Genomic DNA, 27,489 nt, shown 5'->3' with positions numbered 1-27,489 from the left:
GACCAGGGAGAAGAAGGCCCTTGTCCTGACCACTCCACAGCTCTAATGAGCTTCATGTGTGCCAAAACACTGCCGGAGCCTGACACATTCTACACACACAGCAGCATGTTGTGGGCAGTTTATTCCAGCCAGGGCTGTTTGTGTGTTATTTTCAAAGGTTACACAAGAGCTGCAGCAGCTCAGCTCAGCCCCACAGGGGTGTCCCCATGCTGAGGGCACAGCCCTGCCCTCCTCCCATGGCACGTGGCTTACATGGGATCTTCCACCCATTGGAACACGTTCCCTGCTCCCGTGTACAAGAAACCTCCACACCAGATCTGACTTACCCGACTCCTAATCACCACTACCCTGCTGGGAAATCAGTTCTGAAATCCTGAGGAGTTCTCCTTCCTGCAGGATAAAGCTCAAAGAGCCAACTTGACCATCCCTTAATTTTGGGGTAGCAGCAGCACAGCAATTCCCTGCTCAGCATCTTTGATTCTGGAGCTGAGAAGGCAAAGGGTTTGCGTCTGAAAGAAGCCTCCAGAGCCGTCTCATTCCACATGGGAGTGGGTTCACACTGGTCTCAGGCGTGGTTCCTCCTCTTCCTCGTGATTTGGTGGCTGAGGAGGTGTTTCCTCCTCCCTGGTGTCCTGCTTGTCCCTCTCTGCCTGCAGCCAGCTCTGAGGAGCAATCATCTTCTTGGGCCCGTGTGGCGGGGGCCCAATCAGCGCTTCAATGTCATCATAATTGATCACTTCTTTCTCCAGGAGGGCATTGGACAGCTGGAAAGGAGGAAGAAGGCAAAATGAGGGATGGAGCCCCCGGGCAGAGCAGAGAACTGCTTCTCTGAGCTGGTCTGAACTGTCAGCTCAACTCAGGCCTCAGCACCTGCAGCCCCCAGGAGCAGACCCCAGCCGTCCCACCACAGACGGGGTGACCCTGAAGCTACTGCAGCCAGGACCAAGTTCTCCAGGCTCCAGCACCGTTCCCAAGAGCATGTTTGGCCAGGAACACACGACGTGACTGCAACAAAGCAAGCTCTTGGGAATGATTTGGAATGAGAGCTCCAGGAACAATGAGAGAAATGTCCCTCCTGCCACTGTCACTGCACCTGTGGCCCTGCCCAAGAGCCGAAGCAGCAGCATGGAGACCTCTGGCAGACCCTGAGCTTTCCCTGCACACACAGTGCTAACAAAGAGCTGCCTGTTCCTGCAGGCAGGGGCTGGAGGTCAGCACAAGTTCCTCCCCAGAAGAGTGGAATTCTCTGGCCCCTCTGGCAGCAGCACCGCCTCTCTGGAGCAGCAGGTGGCTGTCCAGCGTGGAACTGCTCGATGCTGCTGACGAGATGTGACACGCTGGCCTGGCAGCTGAAACACTTACTCTGGAGATACTTTGGCTGCGCTTTAAAGTTTTTCTGTGCTGAGCCTCTAGCAAACAGCTGGCTGCTGTTACACGGCAGCAGCAGGACAGAGGAGCCTGCAGAGACACCCCTGAGGATCCCCGCTCCAGAGCTGCCAGGGCACTGTCCTGGGGACAGCGGCGTGCCCCAGCTCTCTCCTGACCACGCACTGGAGGCCTGACACTGCGTAGCTGAAGGGGTTGTTGTTGCTGTTCTTGATTGTTTAAAAAGAAGAATTAAGGAAAAGAATTGCTTCATTTGCAAAATAGGCAACATTAAGTTGACTCCTGGTCATTTTGGAAGTCACGGACTGGAATTCTGAAGGGAAGTCAAGGAGATACAGAGGGTGCTGTGACCCAAGCTTGGCTCAGCACTGGGCACAGAGTTCCTGGCACAGGTGGGGATGTGCCAGGGTGTGGGGCTGGATTGGGACTGTCACGACACAGAGGGGAGGAGGAAAAGCTCTATCTCTGCAACAAAGATGCCTTGGTATATCAGTTATCAAGGAGGTGAAAACTGCCTGGAGTCACCAGGAAGCGGGAACCAGCCCCAATCGGCCAAGGTGACAGGCCCCCTATTCCTACACCAAAGCCAGACACTGTCCACCTGATTGCTGGCTTGGCTTCCCAAAAACAGCCACTGTCAGCTCTCCAGGAAACTCTGCTGCCAAGAGGCAAGCAAAGAAGTGCAGGTGAAGGACACAAATTCCAGCTTTGATCATTTCCACAGAGCACTCCTCCTCCTCTACCCTGCAAACACCAGCTGGTGTGAGGAGGCAGACTACTCACTGCTGGGAAAGGCACACACATTCCTCCCGTGCCTGCTCTGAATCCGGGGGATACACAGTAAACAGTCACTCGTTCCCAACACTCCCACTACAAGACTTTCTAGGAGAGAGACAACACTGCAACAGCTGAGCTACAGAGCACAGAAAGCAGCAAGGCAAAAACCACCAGTTAAAAACACCCAAACTAACCCAAACCAACCAACAAACCCCCACACAATTCAACTCACTGTTTGCAGCTTGTCCCGGTTCTCCAGCAAGAGCTTTTCTGTGCGCCTGTAAGCCTGAGCCACCAGGCTTTTGGCTTCCTTGAAGAAACAAGAAGAGGGAGTTGGGGCGTAGGTGGCAACAAACACAACGTGTGGCTAAACAAGGAGAGCACTGAGGGATGGAATCTGCAAACTGAGCCAGGCAGAATGTGGTTCCCATCAACAGAAACTATGGATAAACTGGTTGGAAAAAGGCCCAAGGAGTGCTGGTGATAAGGGGGAGTGAAGTCTTGCCCTAGCACAGCTCGATGGGAAATGCAGATTAAGGCTGTCCAGGAGCTAAAGGTGCAGCTCAGCACAAATCCCAGGGAAGCACAGCCATGGTGCTTCTGAAACAGAGCTTTTTTGTTTCCAGCTTTTTGATTTTTGAACTAAAACAAAATGTGTTTTTTCAGCAATGAAGCCAAATTTCCTGTCAATACAGGCTGATTTGCAGTCAAGTCTGACCATCATTTTGGTTAGATCTGATCTAGGAAGTGCAGACATTTACACTGTGCAACTGTGACCATAAAACACAGATTTCTTGCCATCTCATCCCTGCACAGCACAGGCTACTGGACTGAACTCACAGCCAGGTGGGATTCTGCCTGTTCCTGCTGCCTCACTGCACAGCCCTGCCACAGGCATGGAACAGGTAAGCACTCACTCACTGGCCAACAGCAAAATGCAAATTGTTTGGGTGTAAACCACTTGCCATTTTTCACTGAACTGCAGAAAGCAAAGAACAAAAAGAAGCCCTTAGCTCAGGGTGACCTTACGTGGTCCATCATTTGCTGCAGGCCCTGGCTGAAGGGGCGCCGGCCGATGCCAGGGGCGCTCTCCAGGTCCGGGAAGGAGATCTGCCCGATGCTGGGCACCATCCCGTACTGCTTCACCATGGAGTAGGCGATCTTGGTCACCTTCTTCAGGTCATCCTGTGCTCCTGGGCAGGAAAGACACACACACTGCTGGCCAGCTCTCAGCTAAGTGCACGAAAAGCATGTCCTGCACAAACACATGTCCTACCAGTGGAGACAGCAGAGGACCCACTGGAGCCCATGGGGGTGAACACTCCACCCACCGAGGGACCTTCCTGCACATCCCAGAAGTGACAGGGAGTGACCCTACTGTGGCCAGCTCACCTGAGTCCTGACCTGCCACTGCCCACTGAGCAACCTGGTCTAGTGGAAGGTGTCCCTATCCACGGCAAGGGGTGGAACGACATGGGCTTTAAGGGCCCTTCCAACCCAAACTATTCTGTGACCCTATTTGGATTGAACTAGTTGGAAACAGCAAAGAAAGCTCTAGGTTTTCTCAAGAGCCTCATCAGTAACTCTACCTGTGGCCTTAGGCTTTGGGACAAGACTGAGACAACACAGTGACAACCAGCCAGAGACCTCCATGCTCACCAGTGTCAAAACACACCACGTGACATTTCGTCTTGCCAGCACAGGAAACCTCAGTTCCTTGCTCAGACCCCCTTGGACCTCCACCTGCCCATGCCAGGCTCTGGCTCCTCACCTGTGGTGACTTTGTTAAAGGTGATGGCCTCAGCCACTCTCCCCCCCAGGGCCATGCACATCCTCTCCAGCAGCTGCTCCTTGGTGAACAGGTACTGCTCCCGGGGCAGGATCTGCGCGAATCCCAGCGCCGCGTTTGTCCGAGGAGCTATGGACACCTGCAAAACAGGGCAGCTCCCTCAGCTCAAAGAGCAGCACAGCTCTCCCTACAGCAGCACAGGGAGGGCAGGAAGAGGCCTCTGCATTCCCAGTGAAGTTTGCCCATAGCCATGGACAGATTGGCCTACAGAGACACGGCCATGGATAGCAGCCTGTCCCTATTCCTGCACTGAAGGCTCTGCCTTCATACACAAGCATGCTTCCTGTTCAGGAGATTATCCTTAACAGCAAGTCACAGAAATCCTGAAATTTAGGAGTTACTTTGGAGTGTATAGGCCGCACAGAGTTCACTGATTCTGTTCCAGAATCTCTAAGACTACCTGCAGAAACACAGAAGCCTTCAGAAAAATAACAGCCATTTTCCCCACCCATTAAACGAGAGTAATTAACACCAGTTCTGCTTACACAATGGGTGATTCAGAGTGAATGTGCCACTGGTAACGGGCCAAGGAGCTGTCGCCCTTGTCATTTCACTCCCCACCTCCCCCCAGTGTCCCGGCTTTTGGAGGAGATGTGCACGGATCACATCCCCGGGTGCCAGAGAGGCCTTTCCCTGCAGAGAAGGGCTTCGGGCAGACAACCTCCCAGTCTGGAAAACATATCTCTCCATCAGTATCAGGGCAATCCTGCAATGGCTTCGCCGGCTGCAACGTGCTGGGAAAGGGATCACATTTGAATGTGTGCACACATGGAGCAGCCTGGAAGTGCATGACTGAGCAGCAGCACCAGGAGACTCAGCTGCTTCTAATTTTTAATTGCAAGGCTTCTCCTATAGCTGGTTAATCAGCTTTGCACCAGCACTATCATCAATGGAGCCTAATAATGGATTTCTCTACAGCATGAATTAGGGACATGGTTTATATAATCACAGAATCATTAAGGCTGGAAATGTCCTCCAAGACCATCAAGTCCAACCTTCAACCAAATCCCACCAGTCCACTGAACCATACTGTGAAGTGCCACGTCCGCTTGTTTTTGAACATTTCCAGGGATGGTGACTCCACCACTTCCCTGGAGAACCTGTTCCAATGTTTAACCAACCTTTCAGAGAAGAATTTACTCCTAATATCCAGCCTGAACCTCTCCTAGTTTAGTGGTGGGCTTGGCAGTGCTAAGTTAGTAGTTGGACTCAATGACCTCAAAGGTCCTTTCCAAGGAAAATGATTCTGTGATTCTGATTTGCCATTTACTTTGCCGCAGTAGCACAGCCCCAGGCTCACAGAGCTGAGCAGAACTGCACACAAGCACCACAAAGCAATCTTGGACACAGGGAAGCCCTCGGGACTCCCTTCCCTGGCAGTGGAGGTACCTTCATGACGGCCTCGGTGTGCTCCAGCAGCCAACCAACCAGCGCGTGCCCGGATTCATGGAATGCCACCACCTTCCTCTCTTCTGGTGACAAGATCTTACTTCTCTTGGCAGTGCCTGTGGCAACACAGACCAGGGTTTGATAAGTTACCAACAGGTGGAACCAGTGGGGCATAACCTGGTCCAGCCCAGCCGAACTGTTTGTGCTGCACTCTGGAGAGGGGGAGGCAGCAAAAGTCCTTTAACTAAAATGTTTGGAAAAGGTGCTCCCTGGCCCCGAGGTAGAAAGCAATCCATGCCTGGAGTTGCTTGAAAACCCTGGCAGAAGCTTTCCCCCTTCTCCTTACAAGAGACTTAATCATTAGACAAATAATTTGACATTTGATTTGATCACAGCTCAAGAACCTTGCTCCCAGCGTTGGATCTGTAACAAGGCAGCTTACTATTTTTTTTGTGGAAAAAAAATCTGAAAACAACACAAAAACCCCCCAAACAACAAAACCCAAAATGAGACTAGCTAGAGCCTCGCACTGATTTTGCTGTTTTCAGTCCCTTAGGCAGAACAAGAGAGATGCTGAACTATATGTACAAGGTCCCAGCTGAGAAAATTGTGCATTAAGAATGTTCAAATCAGCTGAAGTCCGAGAGTAGATACAGAAATCCTTCTCCAGAGCCTGAAAATGTCTCTGATTACACATGGCATGCTCCGTATGAGCTTACTCCCAGGTTCCTGAGAACCAGCAAATGAAGCCATAACTCACACTTAACCCTTCCTTGAGGAAGGTGATTTTTCAAAGTATCTATTTTCCAACTCGGCAGAGCAAGTCCAAAAAGGATTAAAAAAAAAAAAAAAGGTGAATGGAAGTAAAACTTCTAGCACATAGTAAGTACAGAACACACAGTGTGCCAGGCATTTGTTACAGCTCGGAATGTTGGATGCAAAAAGGTCCCAGGATTTGCAGGCCAGAGTCCCCAGACAGAGCCCAGAGCAGCCAGTCAGAAGCAATATTGCACCAAGCTTGCTTCATGTCTTGGAAAACAACATTCTATTAACATGAATTTTTAAACAAAGTCAAGGGTTTTATTGAACAAGGAAACAACAAAATTAGTGTGGCAGATCTTGTAAAATTACTGCTCAGGGACCCAGGAAACTGCTGTGCCCCGCCAGGCACGATGGAACAGCAGATTAATTGCAACTGCCTTGATTATCATCAGTCAGTCCCTTACCCTGCCCTCAGCAGTGTGTGAGTGTGGCCCTGTATGGCTATTTCCACAGAAAGATGTACCTACTCTCTCTAAATATATATGTATATACTTATATATACACACATACACACACACTTAAAGAATTCTGGAAGCATTCCTCTGTCAGCCCACTGAGGGAGGGACTGTGCTCTCCACAATAGCACACAGTGTGCCTACCAAGATTACTTCTTTTCCTACACAATCTCTAGGCAGAAAAGTTCCCTGAAAGCCTGTAGTTATCACATTTATGACACAAACTACCCAGGAAACAACTCTGGTGCATCTCTGCTGGTCTTACACAGACCCCACCAAGAAAATAGGCTCCATCTTCTAAAGCCAAGCCCTAAAAGCCTCTGTGTGCACAGCAGGTTTCTTCCCTCGCTCCCAGGAGACCTGACTGACTGCTTTCTGTTCCCAAACTAAAAACACAATGGGAACTACCACAGAGAGAAGTTCTTGCTCCTCCCTTACAGCAACACAAAGCTTTAAGGCTGACAGGGCCTCTGGACTTGCAGAGCTCCCTTTTGATTCCACCCCACTCTTATTAAAACCAGAAGCTCCTAATGGAAAGCACAGTAGTATCTTCTTTCTTTCAAGAAAAGCTTTTATAGGAACTGAAATGCCCTCTGGATTGTGAAACCCAGAAGCATTTCTATGACATGGAAAGGGTACATTTAATACAGGGGCCTGAGGGGTTGTTTGGGGTCTTTTAGAATCTGTCTACAAAAAATAGCCAGTCCTGCTAATATGAGAGAATCTGATTAAGCAACAAAAAGACTCCGTGGCCTCCTACACACCCCAGAGCCTGAGTGAGGCCAGGCAGCTTTAAGCGCCAAGCCCACGTCCTGCAATGCCCCACCACATGGATCCCAGAGATGCCGTCTGCTGCCAGCCCCCTGGCCTTCCTTGCTTTTTGCTTTATTTTCCCAGTCTGGGGAACTAAGGCAAGGCTGGAACTCAGAAAGAAAAGGCAAGTGAGTCCCTACAAGCCTGGTGCTTTTGCTCCTGCAGATGGGAAAGTAAAGCACATCTTTATAAGAGCACGTGGTGCCAGGACAAGGGGGAATGGCTTCAAACTGAAAAAGAGGAGGTTTAGTTGGAATATTAGGAAAAAAACCCCCTTCCCTGTGAGGGTGTTGAGGCCCTGGCACAGGGTGCCCAGAGAAGCTGTGGCTGCCCCTGGATCCCTGGAAGTGTCCAAGGCCAGGCTGGACAGGGCTTGGAGCAGTCTGGGCTAGTGGAAGCTGTCCCTGCTCATGGCAGGGATTGGAATATAGACTTTGAAGTCCCTTCCCACCCAAACCATTCCAGGATTCCGTGATCTTTGCTGCGGCTGATGAGAATTTCTGTGTTACACCTACAGCCGTCTCACTGTCCACTCTTGGGAGCTTGTGTTTGTACCCAAAGCACTCAAAAGGTTTTGTTTTTCTGCAGCAGGTGAAGCTGTGAGGAATTTTCTCAAACATCTTCTTTTAAATGAGGAATTCTCTAAGCATTTTCTGATAAAGCAAACACTCAGGATTTAATTCCAGGATCAGGAAGTAACTGACCCAGTACAAACATCCTGTTGCACACGTTCCACTAAAAAGGCACAGAATGCCAGTCTGTGTGCCCGGGCTCCCCCTGGGAATGGAGCCTGGAAGCAGTTCACTGTCTGATTATGAAATCCACAGCTTGGCTCCAGGGCAGTTCAGCCTGAAACCCACCAGATTCAAATCCCTCAGGTGAAGTCAAGAGTTCTGGGAACTCTTTTGCCCTCCCTACAATACACTGCTACAGGGAAATCTCCAGAGGTTCCTCTCTTGGCAATGGCACAAGCAGCAGGGAAAGGCCACAGGATGTTCTCAGAGGGAGAACAGTGCTCTACTGTCTTGCAGTTTATTCTGCCAATTCATCAAAGCCTGGGCTTGTAGAGCAGAAAGAAAAATCTCTAATTTCTTGCTGGTGAGGATGCAGAGACTATTTGCTATTGATGTTTATGTAGCAGGTGTCCGGAGCAGCAAGAAAAATTCAGAAATATTGTCACTCTTCTTGTTTAAAAAAAAAAAACCAAAACAACAATCCACGAACCCCCCCCACCTTCTAAACTGACAATGTCACACATTCGAATTCTACTCTTTATGATTTTGCCACTGGCCACTTTCCCTGAGCTACGGGTTCAGACTCCTGCAGATTCAAGAAGAGGAAGCCATTTGGGGTCTTTTTCAGAGAACTTTCTGTGACTGTCATTGAAGACCTTCAGACTACAGCACAGTCTGGACCCATCTCTCTTTCTGGAAGGTAACCCTCTCACCTGAGCAGAACAGAGCCCTGAGGCAACACCAAGAAATGCTGCTGTCCTGGCACAGGGTGCCCAGAGCAGCTGTGGCTGCCCCTGGATCCCTGGCAGTGCCCAAGGCCAGGCTGGACATTGGGGCTTGGAGCAGCCTGGGACAGTGGAAGGTGTCCCTGCCCATGGCAGGGGTGGGACTGGATGGGCTTTAAGGTCCCTCCCAACCTGAACCATTCCGTAATTCCATGAAATGCCTGCATCTCTCACCTGCAATGACTCTTTCCACAGCGTACTCGAAGTTGGAGGTATCGATGGATTTGTGCCCTTCCCTGGCAGCGTGAAGAGCAGCTTCATTGCAGATATTTGCTATATCAGCTCCTGCAGACACAAGTTCACAGGAGTTACGCTGAGTCTGAATGGGACAGAGAATTCAGAGGAACGGGCACAAACAAATCTGGAGAAGGACCTAAGGAAGTCAAACAGCCTGTGCTTTTTGTTCCTTGGGAACAGAGAGCAACCCCAGCCCCTGGTGTTGATGTTGGATTTGAAAAATATAACTGCTTTGGCAGGGAATGCTGATACCACAGAGAGAGCTCAGCAATCCAGGAGCCGGCTGAGGCCAGGGCTGGCTCCCAGGGACAGGGATGGTGCGGGCAGTGGGCTGGCACAGGCTGCTGCTCTGCTCAGCCTCAGAGAGAAGAGAAGGAACATCTGTTCCCAGTTTGTGTGGGTGGGTGATGGTGGCGGGGGGCTGCTGAGAGAAGTCACGGAGAGGCAGCGTGCTGGGGCCTGGGAGAGGGGAAACCCAGAAAGGATATTCCAGGAACTTCACACAAACAGGAACTCTGGAGCCCCTTGCTCAGTACTGTTTCAAGCTCCCAGGGATCCACCCTGGAAGCAGGCTTGATGCAGGAGCCAGGCAGAGCTGTCCAATTTCTAGTCTGACCAGCAAAATAATTCCTACTCATTCCTTCCATTGCTTTCCTGGTAACATAAATCAATTTAACAATCTCTCCTCTGAACTGTAGCACCTCATCCTCAACAGCTCTGAGAGGAGCATGACTGGTTCCTCCTTCCCTCAGGAATTAGGCACCTGGGCATTATAAAAGTGTGTTTCCCCTACCTCCCCACCCTGCTAGTCCAACAAAATTTTGAAGATTGAAAATAGTTGTGAATAACTGCTCATCAGAGCTCAGCAGGGAGCTGGTCAGGTTCCCACAATTTTTTTCTATTTCCCACAGAAATGGAGAAAAAAAGCCCCTTTTGACCAAAACTCCCTGTTAGACCCCCAGCACCCAGGAGCTCCAGCCTGAATGGAGCAGGAGCAGCCCAAGGACACATCATACCACTGAATCCCGGGGTCAGCTCTGCCAGGTGCTGCGAGTAGAAACTGCCGTCCTGGATCAGCTTGAGACCCTTCAGGTGCTGCTCAAAGATCTCTTTTCTCTCCTGTAAAGAACACCCAGCACCTGAGCCCAGGCAGGGGTCACAACGCGGCCCTGCTGCCCATGGCAGGGAGCAGGGCGGTGGCACTGCCGGCAGAGGGGACGACGACAGTGCCAGCAGAGGGCAGGGCTCTCCTTGCAGCGTTCCGGTGCTCCAGCAGCCCTGATAAACACCCAGCTCTCAAATTCCCAACAGATGCACGAGGCTCTCCCTGAGTCACTGCTTTCTCTCTCAGGGCCACTCTCCCCTCCTCACTCTCACTCTGATCTGTCTTAACTTTTCCCTCACCATAAAAGCTCTCGCAGGAAGGAGCTCTGACTGCCTCGACCTGCTCCTGCACAAACCACGAACTGCAAAGCCCATCCAGCAGCTCCTCAGCCTGCGCCCATTTCCCAGCCGGGGGTGGGGGTGAGATGCCGCTGGCTAGCAGCCACCAGTGACTCATTCAGCTGGTCCAGGAGATCCTGACTCAAACAATGGGCTCAGTTGCCAGGGTTTTTCCCCTTCCTCCTTCAGGGCAGCTGCACAGTTCATGCTTCCGGGGCCAGATTCTATCAGGCATTTAAGGTATTTTCACTGAAAACTCTGCGGAGGACAGTGAAGCACAGATGGGAGAGGAAGAGCCTGTGCTGGCAGAGCACACAGATCCTCACTGCAGCTGAGCCTATTCCCAGAACTCTGCTACAAATGTCAACACAGCGGACATGGAAGACTCTTGTAAATGGATTTAAAAAGCATTCAGAAGGAGAAAGTCACTTAACAGGCTGCCTAAAGGAAAATGAGGAGCCTTACAAGGATAGGGAGGGCAATAAACCTACAGAACAAATAGTGCTCAAGGCACATGACAATTTAAGCTCTCACACCAGCCAATTGCCAATTAGGTGCTTCCCAATTTCTTGAAGAGAAGACACAAACATAGCTCTGCATCTGCATGGCAAAGGGAACCTCACAAAAGAATTCACTGCCAAGGCTCTACCAGAGCAGAGACCTCCAGACCAGCGAGCTGCCACTTCAGAGGAACAGGCTGCTGCATTAGCACCACAAATCCTTGATTCAGAGCACAGAAACAAGAACAAAGGCAAATAGGGGCTCAGCATCTCCATCTCCTCCAAGCTCAGCCTTGCCAGGCCAGTGAGACCAGCAGGGACTGGGACACCTCAATCACAGGAAGGACAAGGCAGCTGGTGGAACATACCTGGAGTGTTGGGAGATCAATAAAGATGTGCCTGTCCAGCCTCCCAGGTCTCATCAGAGCGTTGTCCAGGACATCGGCGCGGTTGGTGGAAGCCAGCACTATGACGTGATCCGTGGTCCCCATTCCTGCCAAAAACAAGGAAAACCAGAGGAGAAGGTTTTCCACACCTCAGACTGCACTGCAGTGGGCTGGAGGCAGGGGATGGAGTACACAGCTTTACACAAAGCCAGAGGGTGTTCAAAGCATCCTTTGGGGCTGCTGAGGCTGAGTATCCCCTGCAGCTCAGAGCAAAGTCAGGAAGGAACCTCCCAGGTCACCCAGGCCAGTCCCTGGTTATCATGGATACTCTGAAATCCCCTTTTCCTTTACTTAGTAAGCCTTGGCTTAAGACTTCTTTTTCTCCTTCCTATTGCCACTCTTGGAAACTGCTCTAACTAGAACCCAGAACAGAATCTCTGTTTTGATGAGTTCACAGATGCCTTCTCACCCCCAGGATAAGTCAATTCCCGAACCTTTAGCTCCAGGTTGTACAAGCAGCATTTCCTAGCTGAAACAGCCTTTTCCACAAATTTCCACGGAAAGCCCTTTCAGTTTTTATTTACTTTCAGCCTTCAGTCACAGACAGGCCACCAGGGGTGGTACAAGCTTTCCTCTGGCCTGCTCAGGTTAGTGCAGAGGGAGGACAGCTTTGCCACCCAACAGGGGCCATGTTACAGCACGAGTTGGTCTTTGCCTCCTTCCTCACCACTCACAGGCACTGTGCAGGGCTCTGCACAGACCAGCCCTGCAGAACCCACACCAGAAACACAACACAACCCAAGAGCTTTGCACTGATTATCAGCACAGAATTTGGCCAAGCCAGTCAGAGCAGGTTCTGTCTCCAGGTCTTAAAGATGAAGGGAGCATCAGGATTTATAGGCTGCCTGAGAGCAGCCTCAATGGAGGCATCAAAGATGGGCAGGATTTCCTGGGGAAGGGAAGGCAGGGCACTGGCAGCTGCAGGAGGGCAAAGAGGGGCAGACTTTGAGCTGCCTGGGTGGGGAGCCAGAGCTCCTGTTGAATCACTGCCCCACACTGTTATTTATTGCATTCCTCCAGGTGCCTGCAGGCCCCTGGGCATGAGTCACCTGTTTCCAGCACATTCCCCAGCCCTGGCACACAGCAGCCTTCCCAGGGAAAGGACACCACAGTCCCATGTGCTTCCCTCTGCCAAGTCCCACGCTGTGGAGAGGCGGCTCTGTGCATGTAAGCTGGGCCAGTTTCAGCTCTCAGCTCCAGCAGAAGAGCTGCCAAATGTGTCAGCGTGCGAGAGCTCAGCACAGATCAAGGTTCCAGGTGAGGCAGGGGACTGGCTGTGCCAGCCTGTGCTGCAGCAGACCCGGTGCTCCCTCTCTGCAGGCTCCTGCCTAAATAAGCTGCCGGAGAGGATGAAGCCGAGCACCCTTCAGGCGTGTATAACACTGCACTCTGGAGAGGGATAAACAAGCAGAGACTGGCAGGCACTCCAGGAATGGCAGGATTAGATGGCACACTGCATTATCTGCCTTGCAGCTGGGAAGACTCTCCTAAAATAGGTCTGACTATTAGAATATATAAAAAACCAGAAGCACTAAGAGCATCCTCTTCACATCAGCTTCTGCCCCACTTGCTTAATACAACACCACCTGGCATGTCACAGGCAAAGGTCAGCCAAAGGAACAGGCTACAAAAACAACACCTCATCACATCAACAAATGAGAGACAGCTCTGAAAATGCAGCCTGAAGAAAAGAGTTCCTGCAAGGGTCACAAATGAACCACTCCAGAAAGGAATGGGAAAAAGGGTCCACTTGAGCTGCAAGTGCCCTGCTCCCCACTGAGCAACACACTGCTTGGTGGGCATCTCACCTGCACGGTTACACTGTGTCACCCTCCAGCCATTTGTCCAAAAGCCTTTGGACATCTCCTGGGAGCGGTGGCACTGAAATGGGGTCCCTTCCTGAAGGAAGCCTCGGGGCTGCACATGGCACAGCTTTGGACTTGTCTGAGGGCTCCAGGTGAAGAGCTCCTACCAAAAGCTGTCCTGCATTTCCATTCACAAACCCCAGCTCAGCCCAGGACTGCCAAAGCTCCTCTCAAAGCATCCAGAACAGAGGAGAGATTTGGGTCACATTCCTCTTCCGCTTGTCTGCGGTTTGAGAGGGAAGATTCACTATTCAAAGCAGGCACCTGCTCCGACAGAGCCGGGGTTTGTGCGTCACTCACTCTGCTCTCACAAACAGCTTTTGTAGAGAGGCTCCCTCCAGCGCCTCCCCTTCTCCCACCACATCCCGGTGCTTCCCGAACTCAGAAGTTGTCAGAGGGAAGGAACCCGAGGCTGCTGAGGGAAGGAACCTGAGGCTGCTGAGGGAAGAGCCCTCCGATTACTCCAAAATGTTCACACCAGTGTGACGGAACCCCAGCCTGCACTCACCCCATGCAGCTCATGCTGTTCTCACCCCCCTGCAGCCTGCACAGCTCTGATCTCCTTTTCTCCCTCTCCCTTCCCTCCAAGGAATCTCATTCAATCACAGAAATCCAACAATCACTGATGACTCACTGATCTGCTTTTGTGCGTGATTTTTTTTTTCTCCAATTAATACCCACCTCGGGTCTGTGGTGTTGTCTTGCCTTCAACATTCAATTTATGCTCAACCTTCCATCTCAAGGCTTCCTTACAAACACCCACCACTCCTGGGGCAGAACTGTTCCCCTCCTAAACAGCTTATTCACCATCAACCTGAGAACTGTTTTGTTGTGACGCACGTGGCACATCAGTGTCATTTTAGGCAACACACCCTGTTAGGTAACACTCCAGGGACACGTGCCAGGATCCCTGCTGATCCCATGTTCCCAGCACCAGGCTGACATCCTTGCCAGCTGTCTCCTGTTTGACACTGTCAACTCCTTGGACTGTTTTTTTTAGCGTGTGTTTGATAAAGCAGTGAGCAAAATGAGGGACTCTGTACATGATCTGTGCGAGACATGAATAAAGAATGAGATAATATAGATTTAAAAATAAACCAGGCAGCACACTGCAAACAAGGGACTATAAAGTACACACTGAGGATAATATTTACCTTCTAAACTCACTTTCCACTTGAGTTGAACCCTCATTTCTGCAGGGTTGAGACTCACCAGGAAAACACTCTGGAAACCACACCTAATTTTTACAGACTGATGGAAATCAGACATTTTCATTTTTAGGATAGAGGTGTGGAATGTACTGACTCCATATTCCTGAACAGACATGCAGGCTTCCATTTAATTCAGAGGCCGGCTCACCCTACAACTGTCAGGGGAGAAAAGGACCCACCCAAGCCAGGACTGCTGGGCTGTGTTACCACTGGCCTTTGCTGGCAACATCCTCTACTTCACTGCAAACACTCAGTACAGAGCCAGCAGCTGGAACCCACGTCTGGGGATGCTTTTGGTGCATGATGGCTTCATTTTTCATATGAAGAGTGTGATGAGACAACATGACAGTCAAGCTACGAGTCACAGTTACAGTGAAGGCAAAAATGAAACAAATGCTCCCTGACGGGCAGGTAGTTGGTTATTCCTGATCCTGCTCTGCAATAGTAAGATTTAGCAACAGAAGTACTGCAAGTTGGGTCAGTGCTGCAGGCTTGGACAGAGACAGGACTAAGGACTGCCAAAGGATCATTCTTTGTGTGAAAGTGTCTGAGCAGAAGGCCAATTCCAGGTGCAGAACAGCCAGAAACCAAACACAAGTGTGGCATCAAACCAGGACTTGTTTGCAAAGCTTATCTCCCTCATCTCAGAGATCCTGTGGTCAGGCAGACAACACAAACATAAGGCAATGGACAGGAGAACTGATGTACTACATCATTTATGTCCCTTTGGGACAGCTGAACTCTAAACCCTGACAGGCTTTAAACCACTACCTGTCTCAGACTGGATACAGCAAGTATCCAACAAAGTGTAATGGCCAGCTGGACTGAAACTCCAGGGGGTTAAAATTTACTAGATTTAGGGACTAGTGATGGGGTACATGGGTTCAGACTGGTTCAGACTTCAGCAAGAGAACACTGCAGAGACCAGGCAAGCTCAAACAGGACAAAGATGAACAGGCCAACAGCCGGACCTCTGAGGAGACAAGTGCAGGGAGAAACACTGACCATCCATTTCCACCAGCAGCTGGTTTAAGGTCTGCTCCTCCTCAGCATTGGCAAAGCCAGACACGTTGGTGGAGCGCCTCTTGCCCACGGCATCGATCTCATCGATGTAGACGATGCAGGGAGCGCGAGCCTGCGCCTCCCGGAACAGGCTCCGGACACGAGCGGCTCCCAGACCTGCGGGGAATGGGAACAAACAGTGAGCCTGGCAGCTAAAACTCTTAGCAAAGCTGGAGAGCAGCATTACTGCCCTCAATGAGACACCTGACATCAGACAAACCCTCTAAATATGGCGGTCCCTCTCTCAACACTCTTGGCACAAAGAAACAGCCCCAGAACTTGTGATTAGTCCTAAGGCTCAGTCTGTCCTGGAGCTGGCTTTAACTGGGCTCTTAAACCTGCAGAGACTCCTACAGCTGCCGCAAGAGGAGCTTTGCTCCCAGCTCCCAACATGGCCTCCTGTTCCTCCCACAGCTCAAAGCAGATATATTCAACATTTTCCTGCATACTGACCCTTGTTGGGTCTCAAGAGATCTGTGAGGAAGGAAGAAAAGGAGAAGGATGGAAATCCCAAGGCACAGAGAGGCCCTACTTTCCCCATCTGCATTTCCATACAAGGAAGGAAGCCTCAGTCAAGGGCTTTAATAATAGGTACAGGGAAGCCAGGGAGGATGCTTGCAGGTGAAGAACCACAGCTGCACACTGTCAGAAAGCAGCAACCAGAAATGCACTTCAGATGCTACATAATTAAGGAACTGCATCACTGAAAACCGTTTATATCTTCAGTCTAAGTATCCAACTCGCCCTCCCCATGCCAAGCCCTGTCCTTTGCAGGAAGCCCAGCCAGCCCCCTCCACCTCCACAACAGACCAAGAGAGCTCCCCCCGTTCCTCGGAGCACCTCACCTCCAATCACCTCCACGAACTCAGAGCCTGCCATGGCCAGAAACGGCACCTGGGCCTCTGTAGCCACGGCCTTGGCCAGCAAAGTCTTCCCACAGCCTGGTGGGCCCAGCAACAAGGCACCCTTGGGCACTTTGGCCCCGAGCTGGAGGTAGCGATCGGGATTCTGCAAGGACAACACAGCCTGGTCAGAGCCACAGCTCACACCAAGCACCTGCACCACAGTGGGGCCTCCCAGAGCTTCCTGAGAATGTTTTCAGCCTGGGCAGCTCTGAGCTGCCAACGGGAGCAGCTCCATCTGCATTCCCATTGTGGAAATGGGCATACAGAACTTTTTTCAACAGGGGCTGCCCAGAACCACAAAGGATGAAGAGCAGAGCACCACCTCCTCCCCAGGTCACCCCTCTATTCCAAAGGACAGGGAGCAAACATTTATTTTGTCCTACTTTTACATACCTTTAAATAGTCCACAAACTCCTTGACTTCCATTTTTGCCTCATGCATTCCTGCTACATCCTTGAAGCTAATCCCTTTTCCAGATTTCCCATCCACAATGGTGAAACGAGCCATCTTCAGCTGGTTCTGTGGAAGGCAGCACAAAGACCAAACAAATTTGGACAAGGCAACAGTCTGGAAAGGCTCTTTGCTCTATTTTGGGCAACAGCCCAGCTGTCCCCACCAAACACCACTGAAGTCCTCACCAAAGCACTGGTGTTTCACGGATTTTTGCTCTGGAGAAAGTTTCCAGATGGATGGTTGACTCAGACTTTATTTATCCACATATTGGGAAGAGACAGAATAAACTTGCAGTAATAGTCCCAACACAATCCAGTTCAAATTCCGTATAGACCAGGCAGGGATGATTATTAAAAACATGCAGATGTCCAAAACCCGATTTGGGATCTCCTCCCTGATTTCTAAATGCTCTGATCCTCAATACACATGGGACAGGCACAGTTCCGAGGAATATGCATTGATGGCAAATAACTGTCAGTGGCAAATAATTGCCAATACTTGTGAAAGCACAGACACTTTGCACCAGTGCCTGATGCTGCTGCTGGTTTCTGCTGGAAACACCCCAGGCCAAAACTACAAGTTCTCAAATTGAACAGCCACCACGTTTCCGTCTCCTGATGCATGTGAAGCCACAATGAGAGTCAAAACAAGAATTCAGTTAAACATCCCACTCATAACTGCTCAGTGTGTTCTACCCAAAACAGCTACTCAGGAGGTTTTTTCTTTCAGAAGAAAGTTTATGGCTTCTGAGGCCTCAGAAACATCCAGAGGAAGAGTTAAACTCAGGGCCTGGTTGTCCCCACTTAGGCAAGGACACAATCTAGTCCTCAAGGCCTCATTACTCAACATTTCTTTAAAATATTCTTTTTCTCTGAGCAGCTGCATCCTTTTGTTCAAAGAGAATCTCAAAGCCAAAAGAGAACTGCGGAGGAGACTGAGTGGGAAATCCAACAAGGGACTGAATTCACTGTGTTCTCATCCCCAATCCCTGCGGTCAGGGACAGAGCACCCCAGGCTGATTCCTACAGTTTCATCAGCTGATCCAGACCAGGGTGGGAGAGGGGAGGAGGGGGAGGTTTGCCTGGTGTTGCAAGAGAGGCATGCGGCAGGAGCAGAACAGGCCAACACATAATGAACTCCAGAATCTGAACATATTTTATAAATTGAGAACTCATTTTGCAGAAAGCAGCAATTCCTACTTCTGGCTGTATGGGAGGCATGTTGGCAGGGCCCAGTGAAAAACACCATCTGCAGCTGCAGCTCATTAGCAAGCTTTGAAAACAGCAAACTGGACTGAAATTCCCTGAGCTCAGCCCTTCCTGCCATTGGGAAGGGAAGGGACCTCAGCTAAGGCCAGTTAAGGTACCAGCCAGGGAGATGATCAGCACAGGATGCAAGATGTGGCAAGATGGGAGAGTCCTTGGCACCAGCTGATCCTCATCCTGCACTGACTTTGCTGGGAAAAGGGGAGGAGATAACCCAGCAGAAGCCAGGACTCCCAACAGGCTGCAAAACACGCTGAAAACCCAGGTTACTCACAAAGGCGTTGAAGCCTCCAGCCCTGCTCGCCACCCTGAAGAGGCGGAAGATGCTCCACAGCATGGACACGGCCACCAGTGTCACTATCAGGGAAAGGACATCACTGAAAGGACAAAGACAGGTACAAACTGAAGCATTCAGTCACAACCTGGTCCATATTACCCAACGTGGCCACTTTTAAAGGACATTTAGGCTACAGAGCAAATGAGCAGACGTGATTAAGAAAATGGAACTTTCACCGGTTTTTATACAGATACATAAAACCCCAAACCCCAGCCATTACATAACCTAAGAAGTTAAGCAGAGGGCACTGGCAAACATTGCCTGCAGCTGTGGAAGAAATTCAACCTCACCATCCACTTCAGAGGCATTTCTGCTTCTAAAACAAGCAGGACCTCCAGGCACTCAGATGACACCCGGAGCAGAATCCACTGGGGCTGGCAGTACATCCAAAGGGACCTCACTGCAGAGGACAGTGTCTAGTAACAATAGGGATTCCAACCCCCCAATCCTGGCAGAAATCCTGGTGTGGGTCTCCCATTAAGAGACTGCTTGATCCTCTGCAGTTAAAACTCTCAGGAGCCCTTTATGCCAGAAAAAAGTGCTCCAGAACCAACACTGTCAGTTTTCTGGATCCTTTGGAACACCCATTGCATTAGAAGGGAGTGGGGAGCTGAGATGACACTCCAGGTCCAACACAGTTACAGGACAAACATGCTGAGAACAAAAACCCTGTGAGCTCTAAACAAAGGATGCTCCCAAGAGCAGGAACATTGATCCTATGACAGATGACAGGCTGAGATTGGTGGGCCCCTGTTCTGCTCCACATGCCTGAGGAACCATCTGGCCTCGCCCCACTTTCATGCTTTACACCAGGAATGTGTGTTCCACCTCTCAGAGAGGGATGATTTACTGAAGCAAGGGACCAGCAGGAGCTCTATACCCAGCTGCATTTTTTTCTGCTCAGTGAGAAATGCAAAGGCAACACTGAAACCTGAAAGTCACCTTCAGTTTGTCTGCTCTGCAAACAGGATTAATTCTGAAACACCCCGAGCGCCCACAGTGCAGAGTGGGCTGAGCCCAAGTCACAAAGGCTCTGCACCTCACAGGCTTCAGACTGAGACCAAATCCTCCAGACATGCATCAGGTCTTCTGAGAGACTTCACACCCCATCACAGCTCTTAAATTGTTTAAAACCTCTTTTGAGGAGCAGGGGAAACAGTTTGTGTTGAGGGCTGATTGTCTGTTCAGTCCTGTCTTCCTGTTACATCTAAGTCTGAAAAAATTGGCAAGTTCTGAATTTGAACTGAAGGTCTCATACTGCATGATTAGTTTGAAAAGCCTATCTTCACATATTCAACTATATATTAAAAATGTCCAAATGTTGATGAGAGGACAAAGTCCAGCCCAGGTATCCATTCATACAGAAACTTCACATTTTGGCAAGGTGTCTGTGAGGAGGAATTGCACACACTGGCCATCTCCAGAGGGAAAATCTAAGCATTTTAACAAGGAAGGAAAGCTTAGTGCACTCCCAGCCTTCTCTGCAGACCAGGCTGTAACATCACTTGTTGCCAAGATTTCTATCACACTCCGCACTTGAATAGTTGATTATGAGGACAAAAAGTGCTCAGCTGGGCAAGAACTCGGTGACCCTGACCTGAAACATTTTGGCCTGTTGCATGTTGCAATTCCAAAATTCTCGGGACCCTCACTTTTCAAACATCAGTGTACATCTAAAGCACCTTATCTTTCTGAAATATTCATTCAATGCTCCAAGTCCAAGCCCACTTTTTCATTCTGTATTTAGGTAACATTTAGCTGAAAGTCACTTTTCTCTCCAAGCAAAGGATGCTGTCACCAATACAAGAGCAACAGTAAGGACAATTTATATCATACTTTCCATAAAAGCCAGGGTGTTTGTAGGAAATGGGGATTCTCTCTTTCTCATCAATATTCAGCTCATCCTCCACAGCTCTGAGCTTCTCTTCGAATTTGTCGATGTTTGCCACGCGCATGGTGTACAGCAGGGTCACGTTCTGGGGACAGGCAAGCCACAGCAGCATGCAAATGTTATTTATTATACATCAATATCTGCAAGGAGCAGAGGTGCACAGCATAGACAGGTCAGGTAAAAATTAGCCTCATGCTACACCCTTTGATCCTGCATCAATGAATTCGGGAGCAGATGACTGACACCAGGGCTCCAAGTGAATTTAGGAACCCTCTGGTCTCAGGGAAAAAGGCTGATGGAGTTTGACAGAACACTCATGACTAAAATCCAAGCAGGAGAAAACTTTTGAACCAAAACCCAGTCGTAAGAGTTTACAATCTCCTGTACACTTTTTCCCATATCAGACTGAGCTGGCAGAAGAAAATTTAGTTTCTCCAGCTTTTTAGATATACAAAAGAATTTTTTTCGAGGTCATTATTAATTATTTTTACAATTCAAACAGGAAGTCTTAATTTTCAAGTTGCTTGAGGCCCCCTGAACTTCAAACACAAGAAAGAAAAGAATTAAAGAAAAGCAAATTTACCAGCTGGAGTTTTACTGACCACATACATTCATTAATTCAGCCACCTTCTGCAGTATTATCTAAGCTCATTCACTCCAGCTGTAGGGAGTCACTCACAACTTGTCCATGTGGAGTTCCTCCTGGGTGCAGATAAATCTCCACGATGTCACTCTCAGGCACCACCTCGATCCTCTGCACCTCCCCCTTGGCCAGCATCTCATTCACAAAGTAGTTCCAGGAGATGTTGGTCCCTTCCCTGTTCTCGCTGATCATGAAGCGAAGCATCAGCACGATGAAGGTGAGCACCAGCAGTGCCCGCAAACGTTCCAGGTGCATCTGATTTTCCCTTCTCCTGCGCTTCTCCTCCTCTTTAGAGGAAAGGTATCAGAGGAAAAAGGATTAGTGCGTAATTGTGGAGCTTTCTGACCCAAAGAAGGCATAATTAAATGACAAATATTAACACAATGGCACTTGTGGGGGGGTTTTGTGCTGCATGTTTGGTTTCTCCTAAAGGACTGGGCTTCCCACGGTCCTAGTGCACCAAACGCACTAAAATTCCACCAAATACCATTCTAGGATAAAATGAGACACTCTCTTGCCTGGCCCCATATGGACAGAGGTCAAATAAAGCCACAGGATCCTTTTTGCTAAAAATCAAACTGCAGAATGACTATAACCCACTTCACATAACATGGTTCCACAACAGAAAATATTAGGAGTAAAGCCAGTGTCCCTGGTAAATCCCACAGCACATTATTGTTTCCAGGCGAGCTCTGATCTCCTAGCACCTGCACCATGACTCCAGCAATGCTTCCACTACCTCAGTAAATACCTGCATTTGCAGAGAATGGGAAATAGCACAGCACACAAATACACTGCAAATCCATCTGCCTTAACCAAATTCCCCGGATTTTCTCCCATACAACTCACCTCATGTTTCAGAGGGTTTGATAACTTGCCTACATTAAGGATCTGTATCCAAGAGGGATTCCTATGTTGGATGTGCTTTCCCACACTTTTAATGTACTAGAGCCACACTGAAGCAATGACACATGGAAAAGGGATGTTTTACTTCAACTATTTGCCACCAAATATTTTTCCAGTCCCACAACACTTTTTTTTTTTTTTTGCACAGGCAAATTTATGATTCTGTGGGCTGTAAAGGACTGTCACAGCACAGTTCAATGTCAGCCGCTGGCCAGTGTTTGAGTTGTTCAAATGACAACAAATACCTCCTCCTCTTTCCAGTCACATGTGAATGTTCCCAATATATAATTTAGCACTTGCTCTTGATACACAATTTAACAGCAACAGCACCATGGCACACATAAATACCCTTCTACACCCAGAAATAAATTCATTCTGTGCCACTGGGCTCTAATGCACCAGTGCTGCAGCCCAGATTTGATTTATTTGCAAATTCATAACAAATGTCCTGACACCAGCATTTATCACCAGTCACCAATTAGGCCCTACGCATGCTGCAACAAAACCCAGGGACAAACATATGACCCAGGCAGCTGCTAAAAAAAGTCCTCTGTCCTTCAAAGGCACAGCCTCATTTTTCACTGCTTCCCAGCTCTGCTCCACGCTGAACAGGAAAGGCTTGTTCCTAAATAGAAACAATGCAGCTTGGCACAGAAGTCATCATTTCAGAGGGCTGTGACAAGCTCAGGCTCCACGTCCAGCCCATCCGCTTTGTTCTCTGCTGCCATCCCCTCACCAAGTGTTATCTGCTGCATCCAGCTTTGTTAGGACTCAGGAATTCATCCCAAGGCCGCAGGACGACATCCACTACAGTCTTATTACGGAAAATTAAAATACATGATAGAAGACTTAGTCTGCAAAACATCCTGAAAAGCTGAGCAGGTTCTAAATAAAAAGATTCTACAGAGAAAAGAAATTACTTCAGGAAACTGAATCCCAACAGGAAAAAGTCCGTCTATGGCTGTGCAAGTTCCTTGGAGGAGTCAGAGTCAACTCCTGCTAGAGCACTCTCCTGTATTACACTTCAGACCAAGTGGAGGCCCATAACCTGCTCTAAGCACACACAACCAGGGGTGCGATCACAAAAACATCACCCAGGGGAAAGCTGCCCATTAGACATCCCGACACAACTTCTCCCATTTCCAGGAATTAGATCGTTCTAGGACCTTTAACCTGCAGCTGAATAATTTCAGGAGAAAACCCCATTTCTAGAAAGCTGGAAGGCAACACCATGCTTTCCTCTGGTCTGCATTTAATTAAGGACAAAACCGATCTATTTCTCAGCTGAGGTAAAGCATGACTGACTGTACAGCACAACATCCACACTGCACCACAAGCCACCCCACAACACTCAGGAAATTAGTCCTAGGGACTGCATGTGACACTTGCAAGCAGCAGCTGTGGGAATACTTCCAGCTTTTGAGTCTCCACCAAGCAATGATTTGCCATTAACCCCAAACGTGAACTCTCTGATTAAAATCTTTGCAAGGGCTGTGGTGACAGTTTGAAGAGTTCTTTGTAATAATTACAGCAGAGACAAGTGTTCCCCTGGAGACACGGGGCAGCATTCCCCCTCCCAAAGCCAGGCTGTCCATTAATCACAGGAGGAGAGAGGCCACGGAACACGGTGTGTTGCTGGTTACTGATTTGAACAGCTACAGTGCTTCCAGGTGCTGTGCTCAGTCATCCCCTGGCCTCGCTCACCACGGGCCCAAATTCCACACCCTGACTTCCTTCCCGAGGGCTCTGTGATACCTGCACTCACATCCCACTGAACACTTCGTCCCAGTTAAATCATCAAGGAAAAGCCATTGCTCTGGTCCTAAGGGCACTCCAGTGACACCAGCCAGGCTGTCAACAGCAGCTGACCTCTGACTTCAAAAGCAAAAAGTCCAAGAGGATTCAATTATTAAGCACAACAAAGCAAAAGCCAAGTGCTCACGTCATTTGATGATACTCAGGTAAATGTTTAGAAAACAAATTATAAAATTATATTACAATCTGTAATGACATTAAGTGCCTCCCAACTTGCAGTACGAAGTTCTGGAGCCACGGCAGGGGGTTGGAACTGGATGATTTTGTGGTCCCTTCCAACCCAAGCCACTCTGTGATTGACAGGTTTTTAGAGAGATAAAACTCATTTTCAAAAAGTTCTGTACGTGCCTGGGGCTTAGGAGAATAAGACATGGAAAAAACCAGTATCTAGAAAGACTGATTTAAAAAAAAAACACCACAAGAAAAATTAGTAACCCAGCTGAGAGCTCTTTAAGAAATTTATATCTGAGTTCTGTGAATCAGTAGAGGTAGGGGCACATCCACATTGAAGGTAAATGAAATATAAGAAAATAAAACCAAATCCAGCTTAAAGGGCTGGGTTTAGTCAATACAAGTTTATTAAGTCAAAATGCTCTACAACAAAACCTCCCAACCAAAAGCCAGCTAATGTTACGGCCCCCCTTCGTAAAGGGGCACAGCCAAGGCAAACAGTCACAGAGTGATTTGCACAGGATGCAAAGTGGCTCAGAGAGAGAGTCATTTTCATGCTCTTTCATCCTGTGATTAGATATTAGGGAAAAATTCTTCCCTGTGAGGGTGGGGAGGCCCTGGCACAGGGTGCCCAGAGCAGCTGTGGCTGCCCCTGGATCCCTGGCAGTGTCCAAGGCCAGGCTGGACATTGGGGCTTGGAGCAGCCTGGGACAGTGGAAGGTGTCCATGCCCATGGTAGGACAGGTTTTAAGGTCCTTCCAACTCAAATAATTCCAGGATTTCTATGATCTGCCTTGTATCTTCCAGTCCATCACCTAAACCAAAATACTTCTTAAAACCTGCTCTTAGCTCCAGGCTCGTACAGGGGGAGGTTACAGGTACAGGGAACTCCCCAGAGAGAGGAGCACAAAGTGTTCCCCTCCTGTGTGCCCCTCCCTGGGTTTCAGTAAATCCTGGAATTTTTGGCACACACGTACCATCCTCCTCCTGTGGAGATTTCTTCTTGAATCCTCCATTCTTCTGGCTACTCCCCTGAGAGCTGGAAGTAGCAAACCAGGAGGTGCTACCTGCAGGCAAGCAGAGGTCAGAGATTGTTTTAATGGCACAAGGGAAATAATTTGGAGACATTTCTTTAGTACTGAAACATGGACACAATTCCCAAGGCACAGCCATCGTTAACACTTGTGTGGGCAGTTAGGAACAACCTCACACTTGGGATGGCAAATGCTCATTAAAGGAAACACAGGTAATGGAATTAAATCAGGCTTCTTGGGAATGCTGGAGGATACTCCAATAAAAGCCAAAAAAGACTACAAACACAAAGTCTAGCGACTCCAGTAGCTCTTTAATCCCATGAGCTCCTCATAGGAAGGTGCCACTGTTCATCCCTGTCACCAAACACAAACCTGGAGCCCTGCAAACACACCCAGCTCCCACATCCACGAACGGAACAGCTCTGCTGCACTTTCAGGAACGCAGAGGGAAGGTGAGGAAAGGTCAATTCTCTTATGAAATCAGACCTTTTCCCTTCCTGCTCCTCAGGACTCACCCAGGAGATTCCAAAGTCTGACTGGATCCCGGATTATGTGCTGTTTTGTCAGGACTCCACTGAGACCTTGACATGGTAGGGAAAGTGTTGGTGCCAGGAGGCTCTGAGCAAGGAGAGAAAGAAAAACAAGACAACGATTGGAAAAGTGCTGTGGCTGCTCAAGCTTTGTGTACCTCTGTGAGACTTGGATTCCTTAACAGGGAAACACTGTGGGTGAGTGTCAGGACAGCAGCTGGGAGCCCTGGATGGGACTCCCGGTTGTGCACTTCCCACGTGACTCTGGAAATGTTTATAGTCCAGTTCAAAGAAAGCACAAGCAAAAATAGACAACCCACACTCAAAACACTTCATATTTAATCTTTTTCCTCCCTGTGTCTGTTTTTTGTTCTAAAGGCACGTTGGAAATCAGTTCTTAGAATGTAAAGACTCCCTACCATATTAAGAGAAAGCTTTTTAATGAAAAAGGATTTTTTTAAAGGAAATTTTAAGGATTTTTAACCCTCCTGCACAGCAGCAAGGCCAATGCAGCTCTGTCCCAGAGGTAACTCAGCAGGAATCCTGCAGTGGATACTCCCATTTAAGTGCAATTTTACAACAGCTAAACTAACACTAGTAGTCTCACTGAACACAAGTCTGGCTCCTTCTCCAGTGTGATTCCCTGTCTCCCCTCCACTGCACAGGCTCCAGTTTCTAAACCAGCCAGGGACACTGAGCAGGCTGAAACCCCTCACTCTCTTTTCCTGGTTTTCCTCTTTTTTCCAGCTTGTGATGGCTTAAGATGGCAACCTTAGGACTGATGCTCTCTAGAACAGAACAGCCTACATTTAAACGATCCCAGAAAAACTTGGCATGAAACAATGTTCCACATTGTTCTCCCTCCACCTCCTACTTGCACCACAAAAAAAGGCTTAAATCCAGAGGACGCCACAAAGTTGATAAGAGGGAGGGAGCACCTCTTGTACAAGGAAAGGCTGGGAGAATTGGGATTGTTCAGCCTGAAAAGCTTTGCAGTGACCTGTGACCTTTCCAGGGCCTAAAGGGGCTCCAAGAGAGCTGGAGAGGGACTTGGGACAAGGGATGGAGGGACAGGACACAGGGAATGGCTTCCCACTGGCAGAGAGCAGGGTTAGATGGGATATTGGGAAGAAATTGTTCCCTGTGACAGGGGTGAGGCCCCGGCACAGGATGCCCAGAGCAGCTGTGGCTGCCCCATACGTGGAAATGTCCAAGGGCAGGCTGGAGGGGGCTTGGAGCAACCTGGGGGAGTGGAAGGTGTCCCTGCCCATGGCAGGGCATTAGAATGAGATGAGCTTTAAGGTCCCTTCCCACCCAGATAATTCCATTATTTCCACGGTGTTTCCCAAGTCAGGGCCCAACAGCGCTGACACGACGGACCTTTGGACGGCACAATCAGAGGCCCCCTCCGAGCAGCCCGAACGTCCCTCTGCCCCCGTTCTCCTCCTCTCCCGGTGCCCCCGGTACTCGGTGAGGCCCCACCACCACCCCGTTACCTGCAGGCCGCGAACTCCACCGAGGGCACAGCCGCGGGGCCGGGCCCAGGCGGCGGCGGGCGGCCGCCAGAAGGAGCAGCGGCCGCGGAGAATCCCCATCCGCAGCAGCAGCGCCATGTCCGCCGGTGCCGCTCCCCGGAGGCCTCACGGGCCGCGCCGGCGGGACGGGCCCGGGCCGAGCCGCGGCGGCTCCGCCGTTACCGGGACCGCAGCCTCGGCGCGGCCGGAAGCGCCCGGTGAGGCCCGGGCGGCCATCTTGGAAGCGGGCC

General features: G+C 49.6%; 1 protein-coding gene across 1 annotated transcript; it reads right to left on the bottom strand.

The window, feature by feature from the left end:
• Positions 1-545: 545 nt before the first annotated feature.
• On the bottom strand, positions 546-27,489 carry SPG7 (SPG7 matrix AAA peptidase subunit, paraplegin). Its single transcript, XM_082290312.1, has 17 exons — positions 27,221-27,489; positions 25,710-25,812; positions 25,138-25,227; positions 21,305-21,555; positions 20,571-20,710; positions 18,672-18,774; positions 17,073-17,198; positions 16,620-16,782; positions 15,718-15,891; positions 11,559-11,683; positions 10,264-10,366; positions 9,185-9,295; positions 5,402-5,517; positions 3,935-4,091; positions 3,193-3,356; positions 2,396-2,473; positions 546-764 (listed from the first exon to the last, which is right to left on the bottom strand). Exons 1-17 carry the CDS (start codon positions 27,335-27,337, stop codon positions 555-557), a joined length of 2,331 nt encoding a protein of 776 aa, XP_082146438.1. The 5' UTR covers positions 27,338-27,489; the 3' UTR covers positions 546-554.

The sequence above is a fragment of the Coloeus monedula genome (genome assembly GCF_965178545.1).
Source record: "Coloeus monedula genome assembly, chromosome: 13".
NCBI classification, from domain to species: domain Eukaryota; kingdom Metazoa; phylum Chordata; class Aves; order Passeriformes; family Corvidae; genus Coloeus; species Coloeus monedula.
The sequence above is the reverse complement of the archived record's forward strand: the minus strand, read 5'-3'. Positions and strand labels throughout refer to the sequence as shown.